General features: G+C 45.5%; 1 protein-coding gene across 10 annotated transcripts in view; it reads right to left on the bottom strand.

Annotated features, from left to right (window-relative positions):
- Larp1b (La ribonucleoprotein 1B) overlaps positions 1-13,295 on the bottom strand; it is a 103,691-nt gene extending 90,396 nt beyond the window's left edge. For 4 of the 10 annotated variants that reach the window (XR_007110484.1, XM_047566185.1, XM_047566183.1 and 1 more), the window contains exons 1-4: positions 12,366-12,962; positions 5,314-5,372; positions 4,900-4,959; positions 2,129-2,318 (exon numbers count right to left, since the gene is read on the bottom strand). Coding sequence is in view for 9 of the 10 variants with exons in the window: in XM_047566185.1 (XP_047422141.1) it covers positions 2,129-2,318; positions 4,900-4,959; positions 5,314-5,372; positions 12,366-12,819 (763 nt within the window). In the remaining variant the exon portion in view is untranslated. Of the gene's footprint in view, positions 1-2,128; positions 2,319-4,899; positions 4,960-5,313; positions 5,373-11,944; positions 12,300-12,365; positions 12,963-13,241 lie in introns of those variants that run through there. The other 6 variants (XM_047566191.1, XM_047566189.1, XM_047566184.1 and 3 more) reach the window with 6 other exon arrangements.
- Between the last annotated feature and the right edge of the window lie 4,185 nt (positions 13,296-17,480).

Here is a 17,480-nt window from a genome sequence, read left to right as displayed (position 1 = left end):
CCAGATCACTGCCTAAAATAATCATTTATCCTGGATTAGTACTAACCAATGAAGTTTCTTAAAATGTAAGTATAAAATGTTTCTATTTGACAGAATTTTCTTACAGCTATTATGTATCTTCCTAACTGAAGGAGAGAGACATAAGCAAATTAATTTTTCCTGATGACTGACAAAGCAGTTAGTTCTTATGTTCTACTACAATAAAACTCTGAAGATTACTTTTCCATGCATTCCATGGTTACGGTTCAAAATGTTCAATCTATATATTTTCTACCAAAATAAAAAGACTAGGGGGAAGAAAAAAACTACTAAAGCAATTAAGCAAAAAGTAATTTAAGAGTATTTTTAAGCAATTGCTGTATTGATTTCCTAAAATCCTGCAAACCTATGGATCAGATTAAGATCACAGAATATGCTAAAATACTAATAGTTTTTGTGCTAATTGCTTACAAAAGTAATGCTTTGCTGTCTTGTTTATTGCTGGCTTAGCATGACCCCCTGCCTGAAGTATGCCTTGTCCAGTCATCTGCCATCTGCCACTGTGGACCTCTGGACGGCTCTGAATGCCCTTACCCGTCCACGCCCCACCTGATTGAGAACAAGGACTTTGGGTTACTTCCCCCAACTTCGCCCTCTTTCATCAGGAAGCTTGGAGACGTCATGGCCCATTTTCCCACAGACATGGAATGCAGAAGCTGACAGTGGGAAATGTCACAGGGTTCACCTGATGCTCTGAATACAGTCCTTGCTGTTCTGCCACTGTACCTGATTTTTAATGGACATGTCTCTCCCTGCTCCTCCCTGATCTCAGAGGAAACAGGATGACCTTTCTTCCCCGTCCTAGGCAGAGTTAGCTGTCCTTGAGCACACACCACCATAGGAATGAAGTAGTCCAGACTGCAGGGATGGTACCAGAGGATCTCAGAAATGACTGTCTCCCCAATTAACAGGCAAATTTCAACTCCAACAGAGAACACATGGAACTTAGCCTTTGAGTCACCCCCTGTTCCTGTTGATGTGCAGAATCACAGCCTTTTGTGTTGTTTCTCCTTTGCTAGCAAGCAATAAATCTTTCTCTTAAAAAAAAAAATCTCAGAATATGAAAATCTAAAACTCTTTAAATACGTCTTTAAGTTCTATGATGTTTCCAGGTATAAGCAAGCCCTTCTTTGAAAGTCAAGAGTGTGTGCTCCAGGAGATGACCTGTCACTTGATGATGAGAATTACTCTGAACTAGCAAACACCAAGCCCTGGCATAGCCCAGTTCATTTAACTTGACAAACTAACGAGCAGGACAAGCTGCAGACAGGGTGGCAGGTCTGCTGTGAGCACGTACCCAACACCGCTGCGTACCCAGGAGCCAGAAAAAGAAGCAATGAAGTGGTTAAGAAAAGGGGAGAAAAAAATTGGGGGCAAATTTTCTAACAACCACTTGAGGATCCAGTCCCATCTTCCTCCAGCGACCAGCATTTGCTCACAGCATCAAGGGAACTAATGCTTATCTTTTGTTTTTCTTGCATTACTGGGAATGGAACCCAGGTGCTTTACATCCCCAGCCCTTTTTAATTCTGAGACAGTGGACCTCGCCTGCGTCCCCAGCACATTTCCTGCTACTCCTAGGCCCAGACCACCACAAGAACACATGCTTTTACAAATCAGATAATCATTCCTAAATACATGACTAGATCAGAAGAGAAAGTGGAAAAGAATGTAAAAACAGTAATTTTTTTTCCCTTCCAAGTGTGATTTTTATAGGGATATACACAAGGGAAAAACTAAGTGGTTCTCATTTCTCTCTTACAATAAAGTAGCATTTCATTTCCCCAGAACTCCCTAAAAAGCAGGGAGCAGTTCCAATGCAGATTTAAATGAACAATAGTTAACACTTTCCAAGAATATATCTCTAAGTGGAGCTTCATTCCATTTTCTTGCACAGAACACAAAAAAATGCAAAACAGGAAAGCCTAATAGCCCAGAAATGCTACAAAAGCAAATCAGTTACTCTGCACAGTTTATCCTGAGGGATTACACAGTGGTGGCAACTAGAGATCAGGGGACTGAACACGACTCATCATGACTACAACTTCCTTCCAAAATTGAAAGTCAAAAGAAACGGAGAAAGACAGACCTCTCTTTCGTTGACCGCTGGACTGGGCCTCGTCCTCACTGATGTTTTCGATAGGACCATCTAATTTTGCGTCCCGGTTTTCTTTACTCTCACTGTTACTCCTCTTTTCAACCTTCTCTTCTTTTTCTTTTCTAATTTGTGGCTTCTTATTTCCTTGGCTGATGACACTCTGAGACTGCAAAAAGGTTTTCTGAATGGAACAATTTTCATCAACATTTTCACTATGGTTTCCAAAAACATGTGGTAGTATACTTTACCTAAATGTTATAAACAAATTACAAACACTTATCAAAAATTTTCTTAAAAGACTTTTCAAGGGTTGGGGTGGTGGCTCAGTGGTAGAGCACGTGCCTAGCATGTGTGAGGCACTGGGTTCAATCCTCAGCAACACATAAAAATAAATAAAGGCATTGTGTTAAAAAAAAGACTTAAAGGCAACATTAATTTTTAAAACACCTGCACACTCACACAGACAACTAAAACGATGTTAATTTGGAGAAATATCTAGCTGCAGACTGGGAAAAAACACCTGGTAAAATGTGATAAAGGACTTGTGTATAAAATATAATGAACTCTCCAAATTCAGTAGTAAGAAAGTCATTAAAAAAATAAAAGACAAGAATTGATCAGATACTTCATCAAAACGACACAGATGGCAAATATATATGAAAATGTGCTCAGCATTCGTCAGAGAAACAGATTAAAACTACAATGCAATACCTTTACACACGGATACAATGGCAACAATTTTTCTATACTAAGGATTGAACCCCCCAGGGGTGCTATAATCACTGAAGTACATTACCCAGTTCATTTTTGAAATTTTTATTTTGAAATAGAGTCTTGCTAAGTGGTTGACACTGGCCTCAAACTTGCTATCCTCCTGCCTCAGCCTCCCAGGTTGCTAGGATTAGAGACATGTTCCATTGCATCCTCCATAGCTAATTTTTAAGAACTGACCATATTAAAAGTTAATGAGGATATGAAGTGACTGAAATTCTCATATACTGTTGGTGGGAGACTAAGGTCTGGCAGTTCCTTAAAAAGTTCAACAAATAGCTACCATATAACCCAGCCACTCTGCTCATAGGTATTCACCCAAGAAAAAGCAAGTATCCACGTAAAATGTTGTGCAGAAATGCTCATGCAGTAGTTCTGTTTGCAATAACCCCAAGCTGAAACCAGCCCAAAGCACATGAACCAACTGTGCCACAACCACACATACAGTGGAATACTTCCGACCCAGTCACAAAGGAACGGGCTACTGAATACACACTGGAATGAAACTCAGAACAATCATGCAGGGTATGAGTCCACATACACAGAAAGGCAAACGACTCAGTGACAGAACGCATCAGCGGTTGCTAGCACAGCAGGCACAGCAGGGAGGAAGGAAGAATCACAATGAGGTGTGAGGAAAGCTTTGTGGAAGGCTCACTACATCATCTTTATTGTGGCAATGGGTTCACAGGTGTAAAACAGGTCGCAATTTACCAAATTATATGCTTTATGTGTGTGCAGTTCATTATATGTCATTCACAACTTAATTAAGCTATTTAAATCAAGGTATCCACAATTACACAAAGTGATACCGCACAAATCACAAATGGCAAAGGGTATGTAATGTCAAATGAAACACAACCAGATACAAGGTACCTCTTGAAAAAGCCCCTTGAGGGGATATTTCAGAGCCATCTTTCCGAGATTCTTTCATAGTAAAATTAAAAATTCATTCATTACAGGCGGACATGGTGGTGCACACCTGGAATCCCAGCAGCTCAGCGGCTGAGACAGGAGGATAACAAGTTCAAAGCCAGTCTCAGCAAAAGTGAGGCTCTAAGCAACTCAGTGAGACCCTGTCTCTAAATAAAATACAAAATAGGGTTGGGGATGTGGCTCGGTGGTCGAGTGCCCCTGAGTTCAAACCCTAGTACACACACACACACACACAAATGCATTCATTACGTACTTGGCGGGGGTAGGGGGGTAACACGTGCATTGGGGATGTTAGGGATTGGCACAGGGGCACTCTACCATGGAGTAACATTCCCAACCCTTTTTATTTTGAGATAGGGTCTCACTAAGTTGCTAAGGCTGGTCTCAAACTTGGGATTCCTTCCGCTTGGGCTCCTGGGGTCGCTGGGATTACAGGCACAGCAAGGCACAGGCCACTGCATACTTCTCAGTGTGACACGTGCACATGTATACGTGCATATGGGTGTGTACAGAAAAGATCGTAAATGAAGCACACATCTGGCACAAATTTTAAACCTTTCAAAACAGGTTTCAATTTGACGCACAAAAAATTAAACTAGCTGGGCCCAGTGGTGCACACCTTAATCCCAGCTGCCCAGAAGAAAGATGCCAGAGGATCGCATGTTTCAAAACAGACATTATCTCAAGATAAAAAGGTGCTGGGGACATAGGTCGGTGGAAAAGCACCTGTCTAGCAGACACAAGGTCCTGATTTTAATTTCCAGCATTGCACAAAATAAAAATTTTTAATATGTGTTCATTATTAACAGAAAAAAACAAGTAAAGCTTGCCACCAAGCTTTGGGTAAAGCTTAAGTCACCAAGTGCATTTCTTAGTCATTCAAGGACACTATAAATTACATTAGCCAAAAAGCATTCTCACTGATCACCACGTCTTTACATATGTCCCTCACAGCAAGAAGTCTTTAGATTCTGAGTAAAACAAAGTCTGCATGTTGAAAAGAGAGTATGTTCATCTTATTTATTCATTCTTAAAAGCCTTAAAATAATACTTACTCCAGTGCTCACTAACTCTCCTGGTGTTGGCCAGTTTGCCATATCGCTGAAATCACTGGCCTAAAAAGTAACAAATATGTGTTATACCTGCAAATTCATTTAGGATTTAAATAGAAAAAAAAGTTTGCTAAAAGTGATAGCAATTTCAAAAATCACCCATAGTTTATTATTTGCAGATATTTGCCCAATGAATTCTAGTTTCTCCAAACAGAACACTTTGAAACAAAAATGATTTGGTCTTAGATCAAACTTTGAGCACCACCTGAACTATATATAATACAAGCATATGGTACAATCCTCTAGAATACTACCTTTAAATTAACATTAATAAGACGATTAGAAAAAAATTTAAGAATTCCTAACAACAATGTTCAAAACCAATCTGGTTTAAAAACTATCCCTATGAAGACATACCTTATTGGGTTTCCTTGTCTTGAGTTTTCCTGCTTTTATAATTTTGGGGGAACTGAGCTCTAAAGAAAATACAAAAAATTGTTTTTTACAACTATTTAACAAAATAAGTTATCCCAATTTCAGTTAAGTTGGTGTAGCCATGACTCCCAACAAAATCCACAGTTCTGAAACTCCATTTCCTTGCAAGAAATCAGCTGCCTTCTGCACACAGATCCAGCTACAGATTCAAGTACAGGTCCAGATAAAGAAGCAGGAAGGACAACCATTTACTTATAATGAACTGACAGACCAATTCTTTTGTTAACAGCATATAGGAGAAAACTGGAAATGTGACACTTTTACCCTTTATATATATATATATATATATATATATATATATATACATATAAATATATATACATATACACATATATTTTTTAGTTGTAGGTGGACACAGTACCTTTACTTGATCTTCTATGTGGTGGTGAGGATTGAACCCAGGGTCTCACACATACTAGGTTAGCACTTTGTCACTGAGCCACAACCCCAGCCTTTGACACTTTTAATACAGTAAATTTCAACCTAACTTCTGATAGACTATCACTGGGTCAGGTGCAGTGGCACACTCCTGCAATCCCAGCTACTCAGGAGGCTAAGGCAGGAGGATCACCAAGTTCTTGGCCAGTCTCTGCAACTTAGCAAAACCCTGCCTCAAAGTAAAATAAAAAGGACTAGGGTCAGTGGTAGAGGACCTCTGGGTTCAATCCCCAAAACCAAAAAGACAAAAAAGCAGCTTCACACTGTCTTTAAGTTTGGCTCATCAACTACCAAGATGACCAGATGACACAACGATCTAGCTAAATATGATACAAGTAAATGTTAAATACCAAATGAACAAGGGACCTGCATTTACCAATAACACATTATTCCAACAAAACAACATCCCATAAATCACAGCAATGGACAATTTAGAGAATAAAGCAATCACTGAGTAAAAATACAGAAAAAGGCCAGGCGCAGTGGTGCATGCCTGTAACCCCAGGCTTGGGATCAGCCTCAACAACTTAGCTAGCAGGCCCTAAGCAACTTAGCAAGGCCCTGTCTTAAAATAAAAAAATAAAAAGGACTGGGGATGTGGCACAGTGGTTAAGTGCCCCAGGTTCAATCTCCCATGCAAAAAAACCCAAAAAAACAAAAAAACTTTTATTTAAGAATAATGTCACATTCATATTCAAACAGATGAAACCCAGAGCTAATTTAAACTTCTAGTGGAAATAATGTAAATCTACACAAACAATATGTGCTATATATCTCTATTTTTCAAACATTATTGATGGGACATTATACACCAGTAAAACTTTTTTTAATATTCTTTTTCAGTAATAGGAATTAAACCTGGGGGCACTCTACCACTAAACCCTATTCCCAACACTTTCTATTTTTTTAATTTGAGAGAGGGATCTGCTAAATTGCTGAGGCTGACCTCAAACCTGCAATCCTCCTGCCTCAGCCTCCTGAGTTGCTGGGATTACAAGGGAGGGCCACAACTTCTTTGAGCAATATGCTAATACCATTAAAATGTTACTTCTAAACCATGGAAATCTATAAGAAAATAAGTTTAAATAGATAAGGAAGCCTAAAATGGTGACACATTCCTCTGATCCCAGAGGCCAGGGAGGCTGAGGCAGCAGGACCAGTTGGAGGTCAGACTCAGCAACCTGTGAGGCCCTAAGCAACTTGGTAAGATCCTGTCTCAAAACACAAAATAAAGAGATGGGGATGTGGTTCAGTGGTTGATCCCTGGGTTCAATTAAAAGATAAAGACAACTATTTTCAAGAGCTTGTATATACTCAAGACAAAAACTGAAAGAGAACATGTTATTTTACTCACCTTTAGTCTCATGACCATGTAGCAGTTTTAATTGAGAAATTGAATCAAGGGCTGGGAATGTAGCTCAGTGGCAGGCACTTCCCCGGCATGCCCTAGGTTCAGCCCCCAGTAAGGAAAAGAAAGAAAGAAAAAGAAAGAGAAAGAAAGAAAGAGAGATAGAGATAGATAGAGAGAGAGAGAGAGAGAGAGAGAGAGAGACACACACACACACACACACGAGCCAGGGGAGGATTCTAATTCCAGATAACTTGGGAGGCTGAGGCAGGAGGATGAAAGTTCAAGATAAGCCTGGGCAATGAGGCAGATTCTGTCTCAAAAAAATTTTTTTAAAGGGCTGGGGAATTAGCTTAAAGGTAGAGTGCTTACCTAGCATGCCTGTGGGTAATTTTTCCACACAAAAAAGGAAAAAAAATATGTATTTTATGTTCTAAACACATATGGAGAACACTATTTGGAAGTAACTGAATAGAAAGTTCTAATAAGCTAGTCTGTGAAAGACATGAATTATCTTTTTTTGGTAAGGAGACATCAAAAGTTTTGTGTTTAATAAGGAAAATATATATATATATATTGTTTGCATAATTCACTTAAAATATTTCACTAGGACAATAACAAGTTATTAGAGGTTTCTGAGAAACATATCAGATGAGGGTTGATGAAGTGCAAAAAGGGTCAGAGAATAAGGATGAAATTGATGGACAAAGTGTCAATGCTTTTTTTAAAAAAATATTTTTTTAGCTGTCAATGAATCTTTATTCTATTTATTTATTTAATTATTTTTATGTGGTGCTGAGGATCGAACCCAGGGCCTCACACATGCCAGGCAAGCACTCTGCCACTGAGCCACAACACCAGCCCCTCCATGCATTTTTATATTATGTTTTTGTGAAACTGCAGAAGGCTGAATTTTAATATGCAAAATGCAACCATAGCAACAGGAAAGTGATTAATAAATCCCATACTGTGATTCCTTTTTCCCCCCCAGTACTAGGGATTTAAGCCAGGTCCTTGTGCACGCTAGGCAAGAGCTTTGCCACTGATCTACACCCAGCCCTTTTTACGTTTTGAGATAGGGCCTCCCTAAATTGCCCAGGCTGGCCTCCAACTTGCAATTCTCCTGCCTGAGCCTCCTATGTAGCTGGGATTACAGGCATGCACCACCATGCCAGGCCATACTGTGATCTTAATAAAGGGTTTTAATAAAACTACTTTAATAGAGTTTGGGGCAAGGTTTTTCCAGTCTGGTGACTAAACTAGAGACTGAACTAGGCCTCCTGAGGTGGGCCAGGGTTTGGCTGAAGAATGCTTTATCTAGATTGCCAAAAACAGCCACACACCACCAGAACCATGCTAAAAGTGAAACAAAGCGACTTCAAGGGCTGAGCATCAAGAATCTGCCTCACATACACCTGAAGATTCTAAAGCAGAGAAAGGTCATGATTCATGTCCTGAAATGCCTCCCCCACCAGGTTTCCACAGCCTTTCTTTTTCTTTTTTTTTTTTTTTTCTTTTTGGTACCGGGGATTGAACTCAGGGGCACTCAAACACTGAGCCACATTGACAGCCTTATTTTGTATTTTATTTAGAGACAGGGTCTCACTGAATTGCACAGCACCTCACCTTTGCTGAGGCTGGCTTTGAACTCTCAATCCTCCTGCCTCAGCCTCCCAAGCGGCTGGGATTACAGGTATGTGCCACCACACCCAGCTCCACAGCATTTCTAGACCTGGTATTAACTCCCTGTCAAAGTTTGTGGATGGAGGGCTGGGGGTGCAGCTCAGTGGTAGAGCGCTTGCCTAGCACATGTGCAGCACTGCATTCGATCCTCAGCACCACATTAAAAAAATAAAATAAAGGCACTGTGTCCATCTACAATCAAAAAACCAAAAAAAAAATTTTTTTAAAGTTTGTGGATGGAATTCCTTTACCTCATAAATAGAGTGAAGCTCTCTCCAGGTTTGGCCAGGATAGACCTGGTTTGTTTGTTATTACACCTAATAAATATCCCTCCCTTTCTCTTTCAAGAGTAAGCTGTTTCACAGAATAAATTACACAGGCACCCACTAACAGATCACTAATTGAACACTCCTAAGCTTACACCTCTGAACTCTAAACCATCTCTGGCCCTATTTCATTATTCCTTTCTTTTTTTTTTTTTTTTTTTATATTTTTAGTTGTCAATGGACATTATTTTTTATATGTGGTGCTGAGAACTGAACCCAGTGCCTCACACATGCTAGGCAAGTGCTCTACCACTGAGCCACCACCCGGCCCCTCTTTCCTTTTGTTGACATGAGTTCCCCCTTTGTTGCCCAGGCTATTCTCAAAACTCCTGGGATCAAGTGCTGCTCCCACCTCAGCCTACTGAGTAACTGGGATCACAGACACACACCATTCTGGGGAGTATTTCCTTATTCTTCTTCATGTTGCAAATTTGCTTAGGAAAACAGAAAGTCAAGGAAGCCAGGTTGGAAAGATGGCACTCTGGTATTATGAACTGGAGGAGCTGAGTCTATCCACTTCATCTACAGGACCCAGAAATCTTGCCAGAAGTTTCGTAGTTGGCAATATCAGCCCTGAACCAACTCCTGAGAGCAGGGCACTCCCACACCAGTCTCTTCTCTCCTTAGCCTAAGTCATTCAACTTCAAAAGCAGCCCTGGGAGAACAGTGCTACAGATCTCCAGGTCTGAAGAAAGGTGTTCCCGAGGACGCAGAGCAAATCCCGAGAAAAGAGCTGCCCACAGGAACCTCAGTAAAACTGAAACTCCACGTACCATACCACACTATACATCCAATGTCACTTTTTTTTTTTTGGGGGGGGGTGTATTATGAATGTAACCCACAGGTGCCCTACCACTGCCCTACATCCCCAGTCCCTTTAAGTTACCCAGACTGGTCTGGAACTTGCAATCCTCCTGCCCCAGCCTCCCCAGTCCCTGGAACCGTAAGTGTGCGCCACCAAGCTCTGCATGTATTACTTTATTCTTAGTCTCCAAAGAAGATTGGAGAATGAAGGGAAGAGGTTAATTAATCTGTTAAATATTTTTCTAAGTAATTTGCAATTAAAATTCCTGAGTCTCACCTTGAAAGGCTTTCAAAGTTTTAAAACCTGTAAAATTGGTTTTATAGTCAACAAGGAATTTGTATTTTGGTAGCTCACTGAATACTATAATATATAATTCTAAGTCTAGAAGTAGCCAGCCAATAAAATAACCCACTAGAGTTTCTTGGCCAAATTTTATGGAAACTTTGCTTAAGAGTGTTCTCTTCGGAGAGGGTGGGGGATAGAAAGATAGTAGAATGAAACAGACAGTATTACCCTATGTGTATTTATGATTATCTGAATGGTATGAATCTACATTGTGTACAACCATAGAAATGAGAAGTTGTACCCCGTTTGTGTACAATGAATCAAAATGCAGTCTGTAAAAAGATTTTAATTAAAAAAAAAAAAGAAATAGAAGGGGACATTTCATAATTACAAAAAAAGTACTCTCTTCAGTTAAGAGTAAATAGATCTTTGCAGCTAAGAGGGAATTATGCCAATATTAAATGTAGAGAAAATGTTTTTTTCCTCAAGTGCCCAAGATTTATCAAGAATTAATAGAGTACTTCCATGCAAAAGCGAAAGAACTCAACTGACTCAACATTCCTCTTTATGAAGAGTTTCTCAGAAGAAACAACCCAGGGGTGCACACCTGTGATCCCCAGCACCTCAGGAAGCTGAGGCAGGAGTTCAAAGCCTGCCTCAGCAACTTAGCTCTAAGCCCTAACTCCCAAGATCCTGTCTTGAAATATAAAATAAAAAGCACTGAGGCTGGACGAGGTGGCACAGGCCTGTAATCCCAGCAGCTAGGAAGGCTGAGGAGGGAGTTCAAAGCAACTCAATGAGACCCAATCTCTAAATAAAATGCAAAATAGGGCTGTGGACGTGTTTCAGTAGTTGAGTGCCCCTTAATTTAATCCCCAGTATCCAAAAAACAAAATAAGTAGAGGGCCTGCCTCTCAGGCTGGAGGCCCGGGTTCGAGTCCCCAGCACTCTGGAATTGTGGAAATAACAAACAAATGAAACCAAAAAAACAAAACAAAATTAAAAACTGGGTTTATAACATTTATAGCACACCCATTCTCTCATTTGATCTTCACAAACTTGTAAATATGCTCAAATGTTTCATATTCCACAACTAATCTTTAAGAAACAGAACTTGCAAGTAAAATTTCCAAGTAAAAATTTCAACAAATTCACTACGACTTAATATAAAAAGCAAACTTACAAGATATTGCTTTTTTGTCTTCATTTTACTTAGCATTTCCATTTCAGCTTTTTTTTTTTTTTTTAAATGGTGTTTTGCTTTGCTTTTTTGGTAGCGGGGATCGAGTCCAGGACACTTGACCACTGAGCTCCACTCGCAGGTACTTTTTAAATTTTGAGACAGGGTTTCCCTAAATTGCTGAGGCTGGCCTGAATTCGATCCTCCTGTCCGAGCCGCCCTGGTCGCTGAGATTGCAAGGGTGCGCCACCACCTTTTTTTTTTTTTTTTTTTTTAACAAAAAACTGCGGTTCCTACAACTAGGTGAAGCACCAAGAGCTACGAAGCACTGGTCAGCATTCAAGTGCAAAGGCATAATCCCCTCTTATGCAGAGAAGAGCTAACTCCACGGAGGAAGAGGGCCGTTCCCCCAACGTGCCACCAGTCCGCGCTCACATGTCAACCACCTCCTCTCTCACTGACACCCCGACACTCTCAAAGCACTTTACCAGCAGCTACTTTTAGCGTCTCCTTTCTCCTGTGACTACTCAGCAGCGTCTGGAAGACCTGGAGGCTTTCAGCCTGTCAATTTCTCCACCACCACGGACCGCAATCCTGCGCTTTCACTGGCAAATAACCCCCCTGGCTCCGACCGGCGTCCACCCTTCTCGAAAAGTCCAGGAAACTTCCCGTAGGACGCACGGCAGGGCCCGTCCCAAGTAAAGCGACTTTCCCGAGTCGCCGGCACGTGGGGCGCCGCGGCCGCGCCGCCGGGCAGCGCTGCCAAGCGACCCCGCGGCGCCACCGGCCGAGGAGGACCTGAGGTCCCACCTCTTCCTGCCGCCGCCGTCCCCATGTCCATGTATGTAAGTTCGCGCGGTGAGTGACACCTGGAGCCCCGCACCGCCGCCGCCCGCGCCCCGCACCGACCTGCCTGCAGGGTCTCCGGCGCGGGCGGCGGCGGCCCGGTCGCGGCGGGGGACGCGTGCTGGGGAGGCTTTTTGGTCCAGGGGTTCTCCTTGGGCGGCGGCGGCTTCTCCCCCGGGCCGGCCGCAGCCGGCGGCTCCCGGGCGTCCTCGGCCGGCGGCTCCCCGCCGAAGGGGCCCCCGGGCCCGCGCGCCTTGTGCGCCAGGTGCAGCGCCAGCGGTCGCACGGGCACGGCCGCCTGGGGCACGCTGTGGCCCCGCACCGGCGCCGGCGACGGCTCTCCCCGCGCGCCCGCGCTGGTGGCGGCCCTCCCCGCCTCCTTGCCCTCCCGCTCCGGCGGGGGCTGCTGCTCGGCCGGCCGGCTCGCCGCGGCCGTCAGCGCCTCCCTCTCCGCCGCCGCCGCCGCCGGCAGGTCCTCCCGAGAGCGAGCGGCGGACACCGGGGCGCGAGCAGACATCGTCCGCCCGTCCCGGCCTCCCCGGCCGGGGGGCGCCCGGGGCCGGGGGGCTCGGCCGCGCGTCTCTGCGCCGGGGCACCGGCTGGCTCCGGCCTGGGACCTCGCCGCCGAGAGCCCGGCCGTGGCCGCCGCCGAGGCCGTGCAGCGCCGGGCGTGCCGCCCTGCCCGCGTCGAACGCAGCGCCAACCGCCCGGCCCGGGCCCTCGCCGCGCACGCCCGCAGCCCGCCAGCGCGCGCCGCGCCGCCCGGAGCCGCGAGCGCCCACCCCGCGGAGGCGCCGCCCGCCAGGGCCGCGGCCGCAGCCAGGTCCGCCGGGCGCGCGCCGCCGGGCCGGTAACTGCTGGCGGGGCGGAGGCGCCGAGCGGGGGGCGGCCCGGGGCGGCGGGCGGGGCCTCCCGGAGCGGCGTGACGTGGCTACTCACCGGCCGCCGCCTCGCCGGGCCGCGCGCGGCGGCCGACTGACCAGCCCGCCCGGTGCCGCGGGCCCAGGGCCGGCCCCGCCCCCGCGGCCGCCGGGAGGAGGCGAGGGCGCCGCCCCGCCGGCCGCCGGGCCGCGGGCCTGGGCGGGGCGCGCTCGCCTCTGTGACCCGCGGCGGGCGGGGCGCGGCGGCTGCGCACGTGGCCCCGGCGGGGGTCGCGGCCCGGGGCGCGGCGCTGGTGGCCTGGAGTCGTGGCCGCGGGCAGGTCTGCAGGTAACCCGGGGGGACCTTGGCCCGTCCGCCCCGTCCCCGCCCCGAGTGCGCGGAGTGAAACCCAGAGTGGACGTTTGGCCGGCCCCTCAAACGTTTGTTACCGTAGCTTGGGAAGACCGCACCTGTTTACAAATAAACTGCATGCCCGAGGCTTATTTTTTCTTGGAATGGATGCTGTTAAAGTAGCACAAATACGTGTCGGTTAATCATATGAAATCTTTCTGCTTGGCTTTCGGTTTTAATTAGAAATACTACTGGTTCTGTGTGTCTGTACCTACGAGTTGATCTTTTTTATGTTTAGGTGGAAGGTCGCCAGGAGCCGGTTCATTCAGGTGGAAGTTTTTTTCCATCATGTTCGACCACAAGAATAGGGTCCTAATTAGAATAATCTACACTCCATGAATGTATAGAATGTCAAAATACACGCTACTGTCAGGTGTATCCAAAAAGAACAAATAAAAGACCGAGTCAGTTGAGCTGGGCATGGTGTCGCCCACCTGTAATCCCAGTGACTGGCAGGGCTGAGGCAGGAGGATTGCAAGTTTGAGGCCAGCCTTAGCAACTTAGTGAGACCCTCTCTCAAAAAATAAAAAGGGTTGGGGACTAAGCTTATTAGTAAAGCACCCCTGGGTTCAATCCCCAGCACCTCCGCCCCCCAAAAAAAGAGTTGAAAAGAGTTAATGTGGAATGGCTCTTTGAAGTTTGATTTATTGGAGATACCATGGTGGTTTTGTTTGTTTTTTATTTGAGAGAGGGTCTCACTCAGTTGTCTCCTCTAACCTCAAAATTTTGATCTTCCTGCCTCCGCTTCTCAGTAGCTGGGATTACCTGGGGCGAGGGGCCCCTCACATTTGCCTGTTGTCTTTCTAAGTAAAAAGTCTTGTTAGGACTTCTCAAGTATGGTCATCAAAGGATGGATGGAGGAAAGCAGGACTCCTTGGAAGGAGCGCATGCTTGCAGGGAGAGTGGACTGGAGGGCTCACTGTAGGTGTGGAGTGTCACTGTAGTGCCCCACCACTACTGTAGAGGAAGAGGGTTGGCTGTCTGACTCCCTCAACTGAATACATGTAGGACCTCCTGCTGCCTCTTTGAAACACCCTCGCCTATCTTCTTTTTGCCCTCCATGTCCACTCCTGGCTCTTCCCCTGTGCTATCCTTTTCAGATTGCACCAACCTCCCTCAACCTCCGTGGTATCTGGGTGGGTTCAGGTGGTGGGAAGCCTCCACTGGAGATGGTAAGATCATAGCTCTTACTCCACAGACTGGTCCCCAGGGTTGGCTGCAGGACCCTCTGTACCACTGCCCTCTCCTTTTCTTCCCTTTGCCCGGTTGGGCCTGGGGTACTGCATTATCCCTGTTGTTTCTCGGACTCTCGCCCACACCTCTAAGTGATCCTTCAAATTATGAAGTTTGAGTATTCCGTTTGATTTTGCCATGACCTTGATCCAGTTTGCCACTGCTAATCTCCATTCTATAACAACTCCTGCCTTTGCAGCTCTATGTCAGATTCCTTCTCTGACTGCAGTTCACAATCGAGGTGGAGCCAGGCAGGGTGTCTTGGGTGTGCAATCCCAGCTACTCTGGAGGCTAAGACACGAGGATCCTTTGAGTCCAGGAATTTGAGGCCAACCTGGGCAACATAATCAAGAAGGAAAGACTGAGCCATTCTGTCTGCCCTACCCCCAACACCAACCCTCTTAATCAAGATCTTGCAAGTCCAGTTGTGCTGTGGGCTTGGGCAGGCTTTGTGGCTAAAGATCATCCAGATTCGATCAGTTGCTGTAAACAGGCTAGTGTTGCCGTCAGCCTACTTTGGAAAATGTGACAGCAAGTCTGAGATCTCTCACTCTTCAGTGCGTCCCTGCACCCTGGTGTGCTTATGCCATGAGTGTAACTGTGGCTCTGGTGGGGCGCTGTGTGATCCGCTGAGAACGCGAGTCTTTGATGCCCGTTATTGTAAAGAGCGCCCCTCCCGAAAGGATGAGCAGGTTGCCCAAAAATTGTCAATTAGGGGAGCTCTAAGTCTAAGATAGACCTCCTCTATGAACACGAAGTGCGACTTGAGAAGAGGTGATTGGTGGGTGGCCCCTGCCCCTCCCCATCGGCTGCTGCAGCTGCTACCACCAGCGGAGCGCGGGAGGGGCCCAGAACCGCCTGCTGGTGTGCCGGCACCTGCCGCCTTTCCCGACTGGCCCCGACGTGGGGTGGGGCTGGAAGCGAATTCTTCACAGAACATCTCTCAGACTGCGTGGAGAAGAGCAGATAGTCGATGGGGCGTCTTGAAGTTGAGAAGCAGGGCTCTGTTCTCTGCGCGACGTGTCCTTGCTACACCAAGAGCTTAACAGGAATGTCCTTTTTCAGCCAGCCATCTGAGCTGACTGCCGCGCCCCCAGTGAAGAGTGCGTTCTTGCAGCAGCTCTGATGACTGCTGTCCTTGATAACCATTCAGTGTGTGGCTCTGAGCCCCAGAAAATAAATGTGACCTGAGCTTTTAATCTTACAACGCTTTAAAAAGAATCTTGCCGATACTTAGCCAACCTCTGACTTGTTTGCCCTTGGGTAGAGAGTATTTGCCCTGGCCAGGGGGAACACTGTCATCAGGGCAATGGCCGGCGGGTGGCAGGACAGCGGAATGGCACCCTCTGACCATTTCTTCCTCTTTCTCTTAGTGGCACCAAATTCCAGTCCCTAAAAGTGTCTCACACCTGTAATCCCAGCAGCTCAGGAGGATGAGGCAGGAGGATCACAACTTTAAAGCCAGCCTTGGCAATTTAGCGAGGCCCTAAGCAACTTAGTGAGACCCTGTATCAAAACCAAAAATAAGAAGGGCTGGGGATGTGACTCAGTGGTTAAGTATCTCTGGGTTCAATCCCTGGTACCAAAACCAAACCAAAACAAAACAGGGAGTCATCCTTTCTGGTCGGCCTCCCTCGCCCTCCTCAGCTGGTTCATTCATGTAGAGGACTCAAGCACCTGCCTCAGGCCTTCTAGGCACCAACTGATAGTACCTCCTGGGTCACTCAGGTCTTTCTGCTTTCTCTACTGCCAACGCCCTGCTCCAAGCTGCCATTATCCCTCTGCAGTAGTGTTTACAGCCTCTTTCCTGTTGGCCTCCACTTTGACTGTTTGATAAAATTATTGTGATAACTAGGAGTGGTGACACACATATGTAATCTCAGTGACTCCGGAGGTTGAGGCAGGAGGAACACAGCTTGGAGGCCAGTCTCAACAAACTTAGCAAGACCCTGTTTCCAAAAAGGGTGGACTTGTGATGCAGCTCAGTGGTAGAGCCCAAGAGTTCGATCCCCAGTACTGCAAAATTAATAAATAAAATTATCATGAGGATTACATGAGACAGTATGTATAAAGTCTCTAGCGTAGTCCATAGCTCAATGATGTTACCTACTTTTATTGCTTTTTAAAATCAAATTTAACCAGGATACAGGTGACCTTAATTTTATAAAGTACCAAGGTTAAAGGTCCATTTTTTTTTTAATTGTAAGGGAAAATTGGAGTTATCTTTTAAAAGGAAGAATGGTCTTCTACACCCTCAGGAGTTATGAAGTACATAGAGTTATTCTTACATGATCTTAATGATCAGGTTCTTCAAATAAGCCTTTGGAAGGTGAATCCTGTTTTTCCTGTTTAGTGTATGCTAATATATCCTCAGATGAGTGAACCCACTCCTCCTCCCCCTGGAAATTAAAGTACCATGAAAACCTTAAGGTTCTCCTAATACTACCAGTACAGTTTAGATCAGGCTGGCAAAAACCTAGTGTTCCTGGAGCTGTATTAGACCCTAAAGTTTCAAAGAATGCATTAGATGTAATGTGTTTCAAAGATCTGCTTCCAGGAGAAGATAACACTGAACCCAAAGATTCTTTTAACTTTCCACAACATAACCATTTTTAAGAAGAGTGATATTTGTTAACTGGACAACAGAGGCTCCTATAATCCCAGTAGTCAGGA

This window comes from Sciurus carolinensis, chromosome 10 (assembly GCF_902686445.1).
Source record: "Sciurus carolinensis chromosome 10, mSciCar1.2, whole genome shotgun sequence".
In the NCBI taxonomy this organism is placed as follows: domain Eukaryota; kingdom Metazoa; phylum Chordata; class Mammalia; order Rodentia; family Sciuridae; genus Sciurus; species Sciurus carolinensis.
The sequence above is the reverse complement of the archived record's forward strand: the minus strand, read 5'-3'. Positions and strand labels throughout refer to the sequence as shown.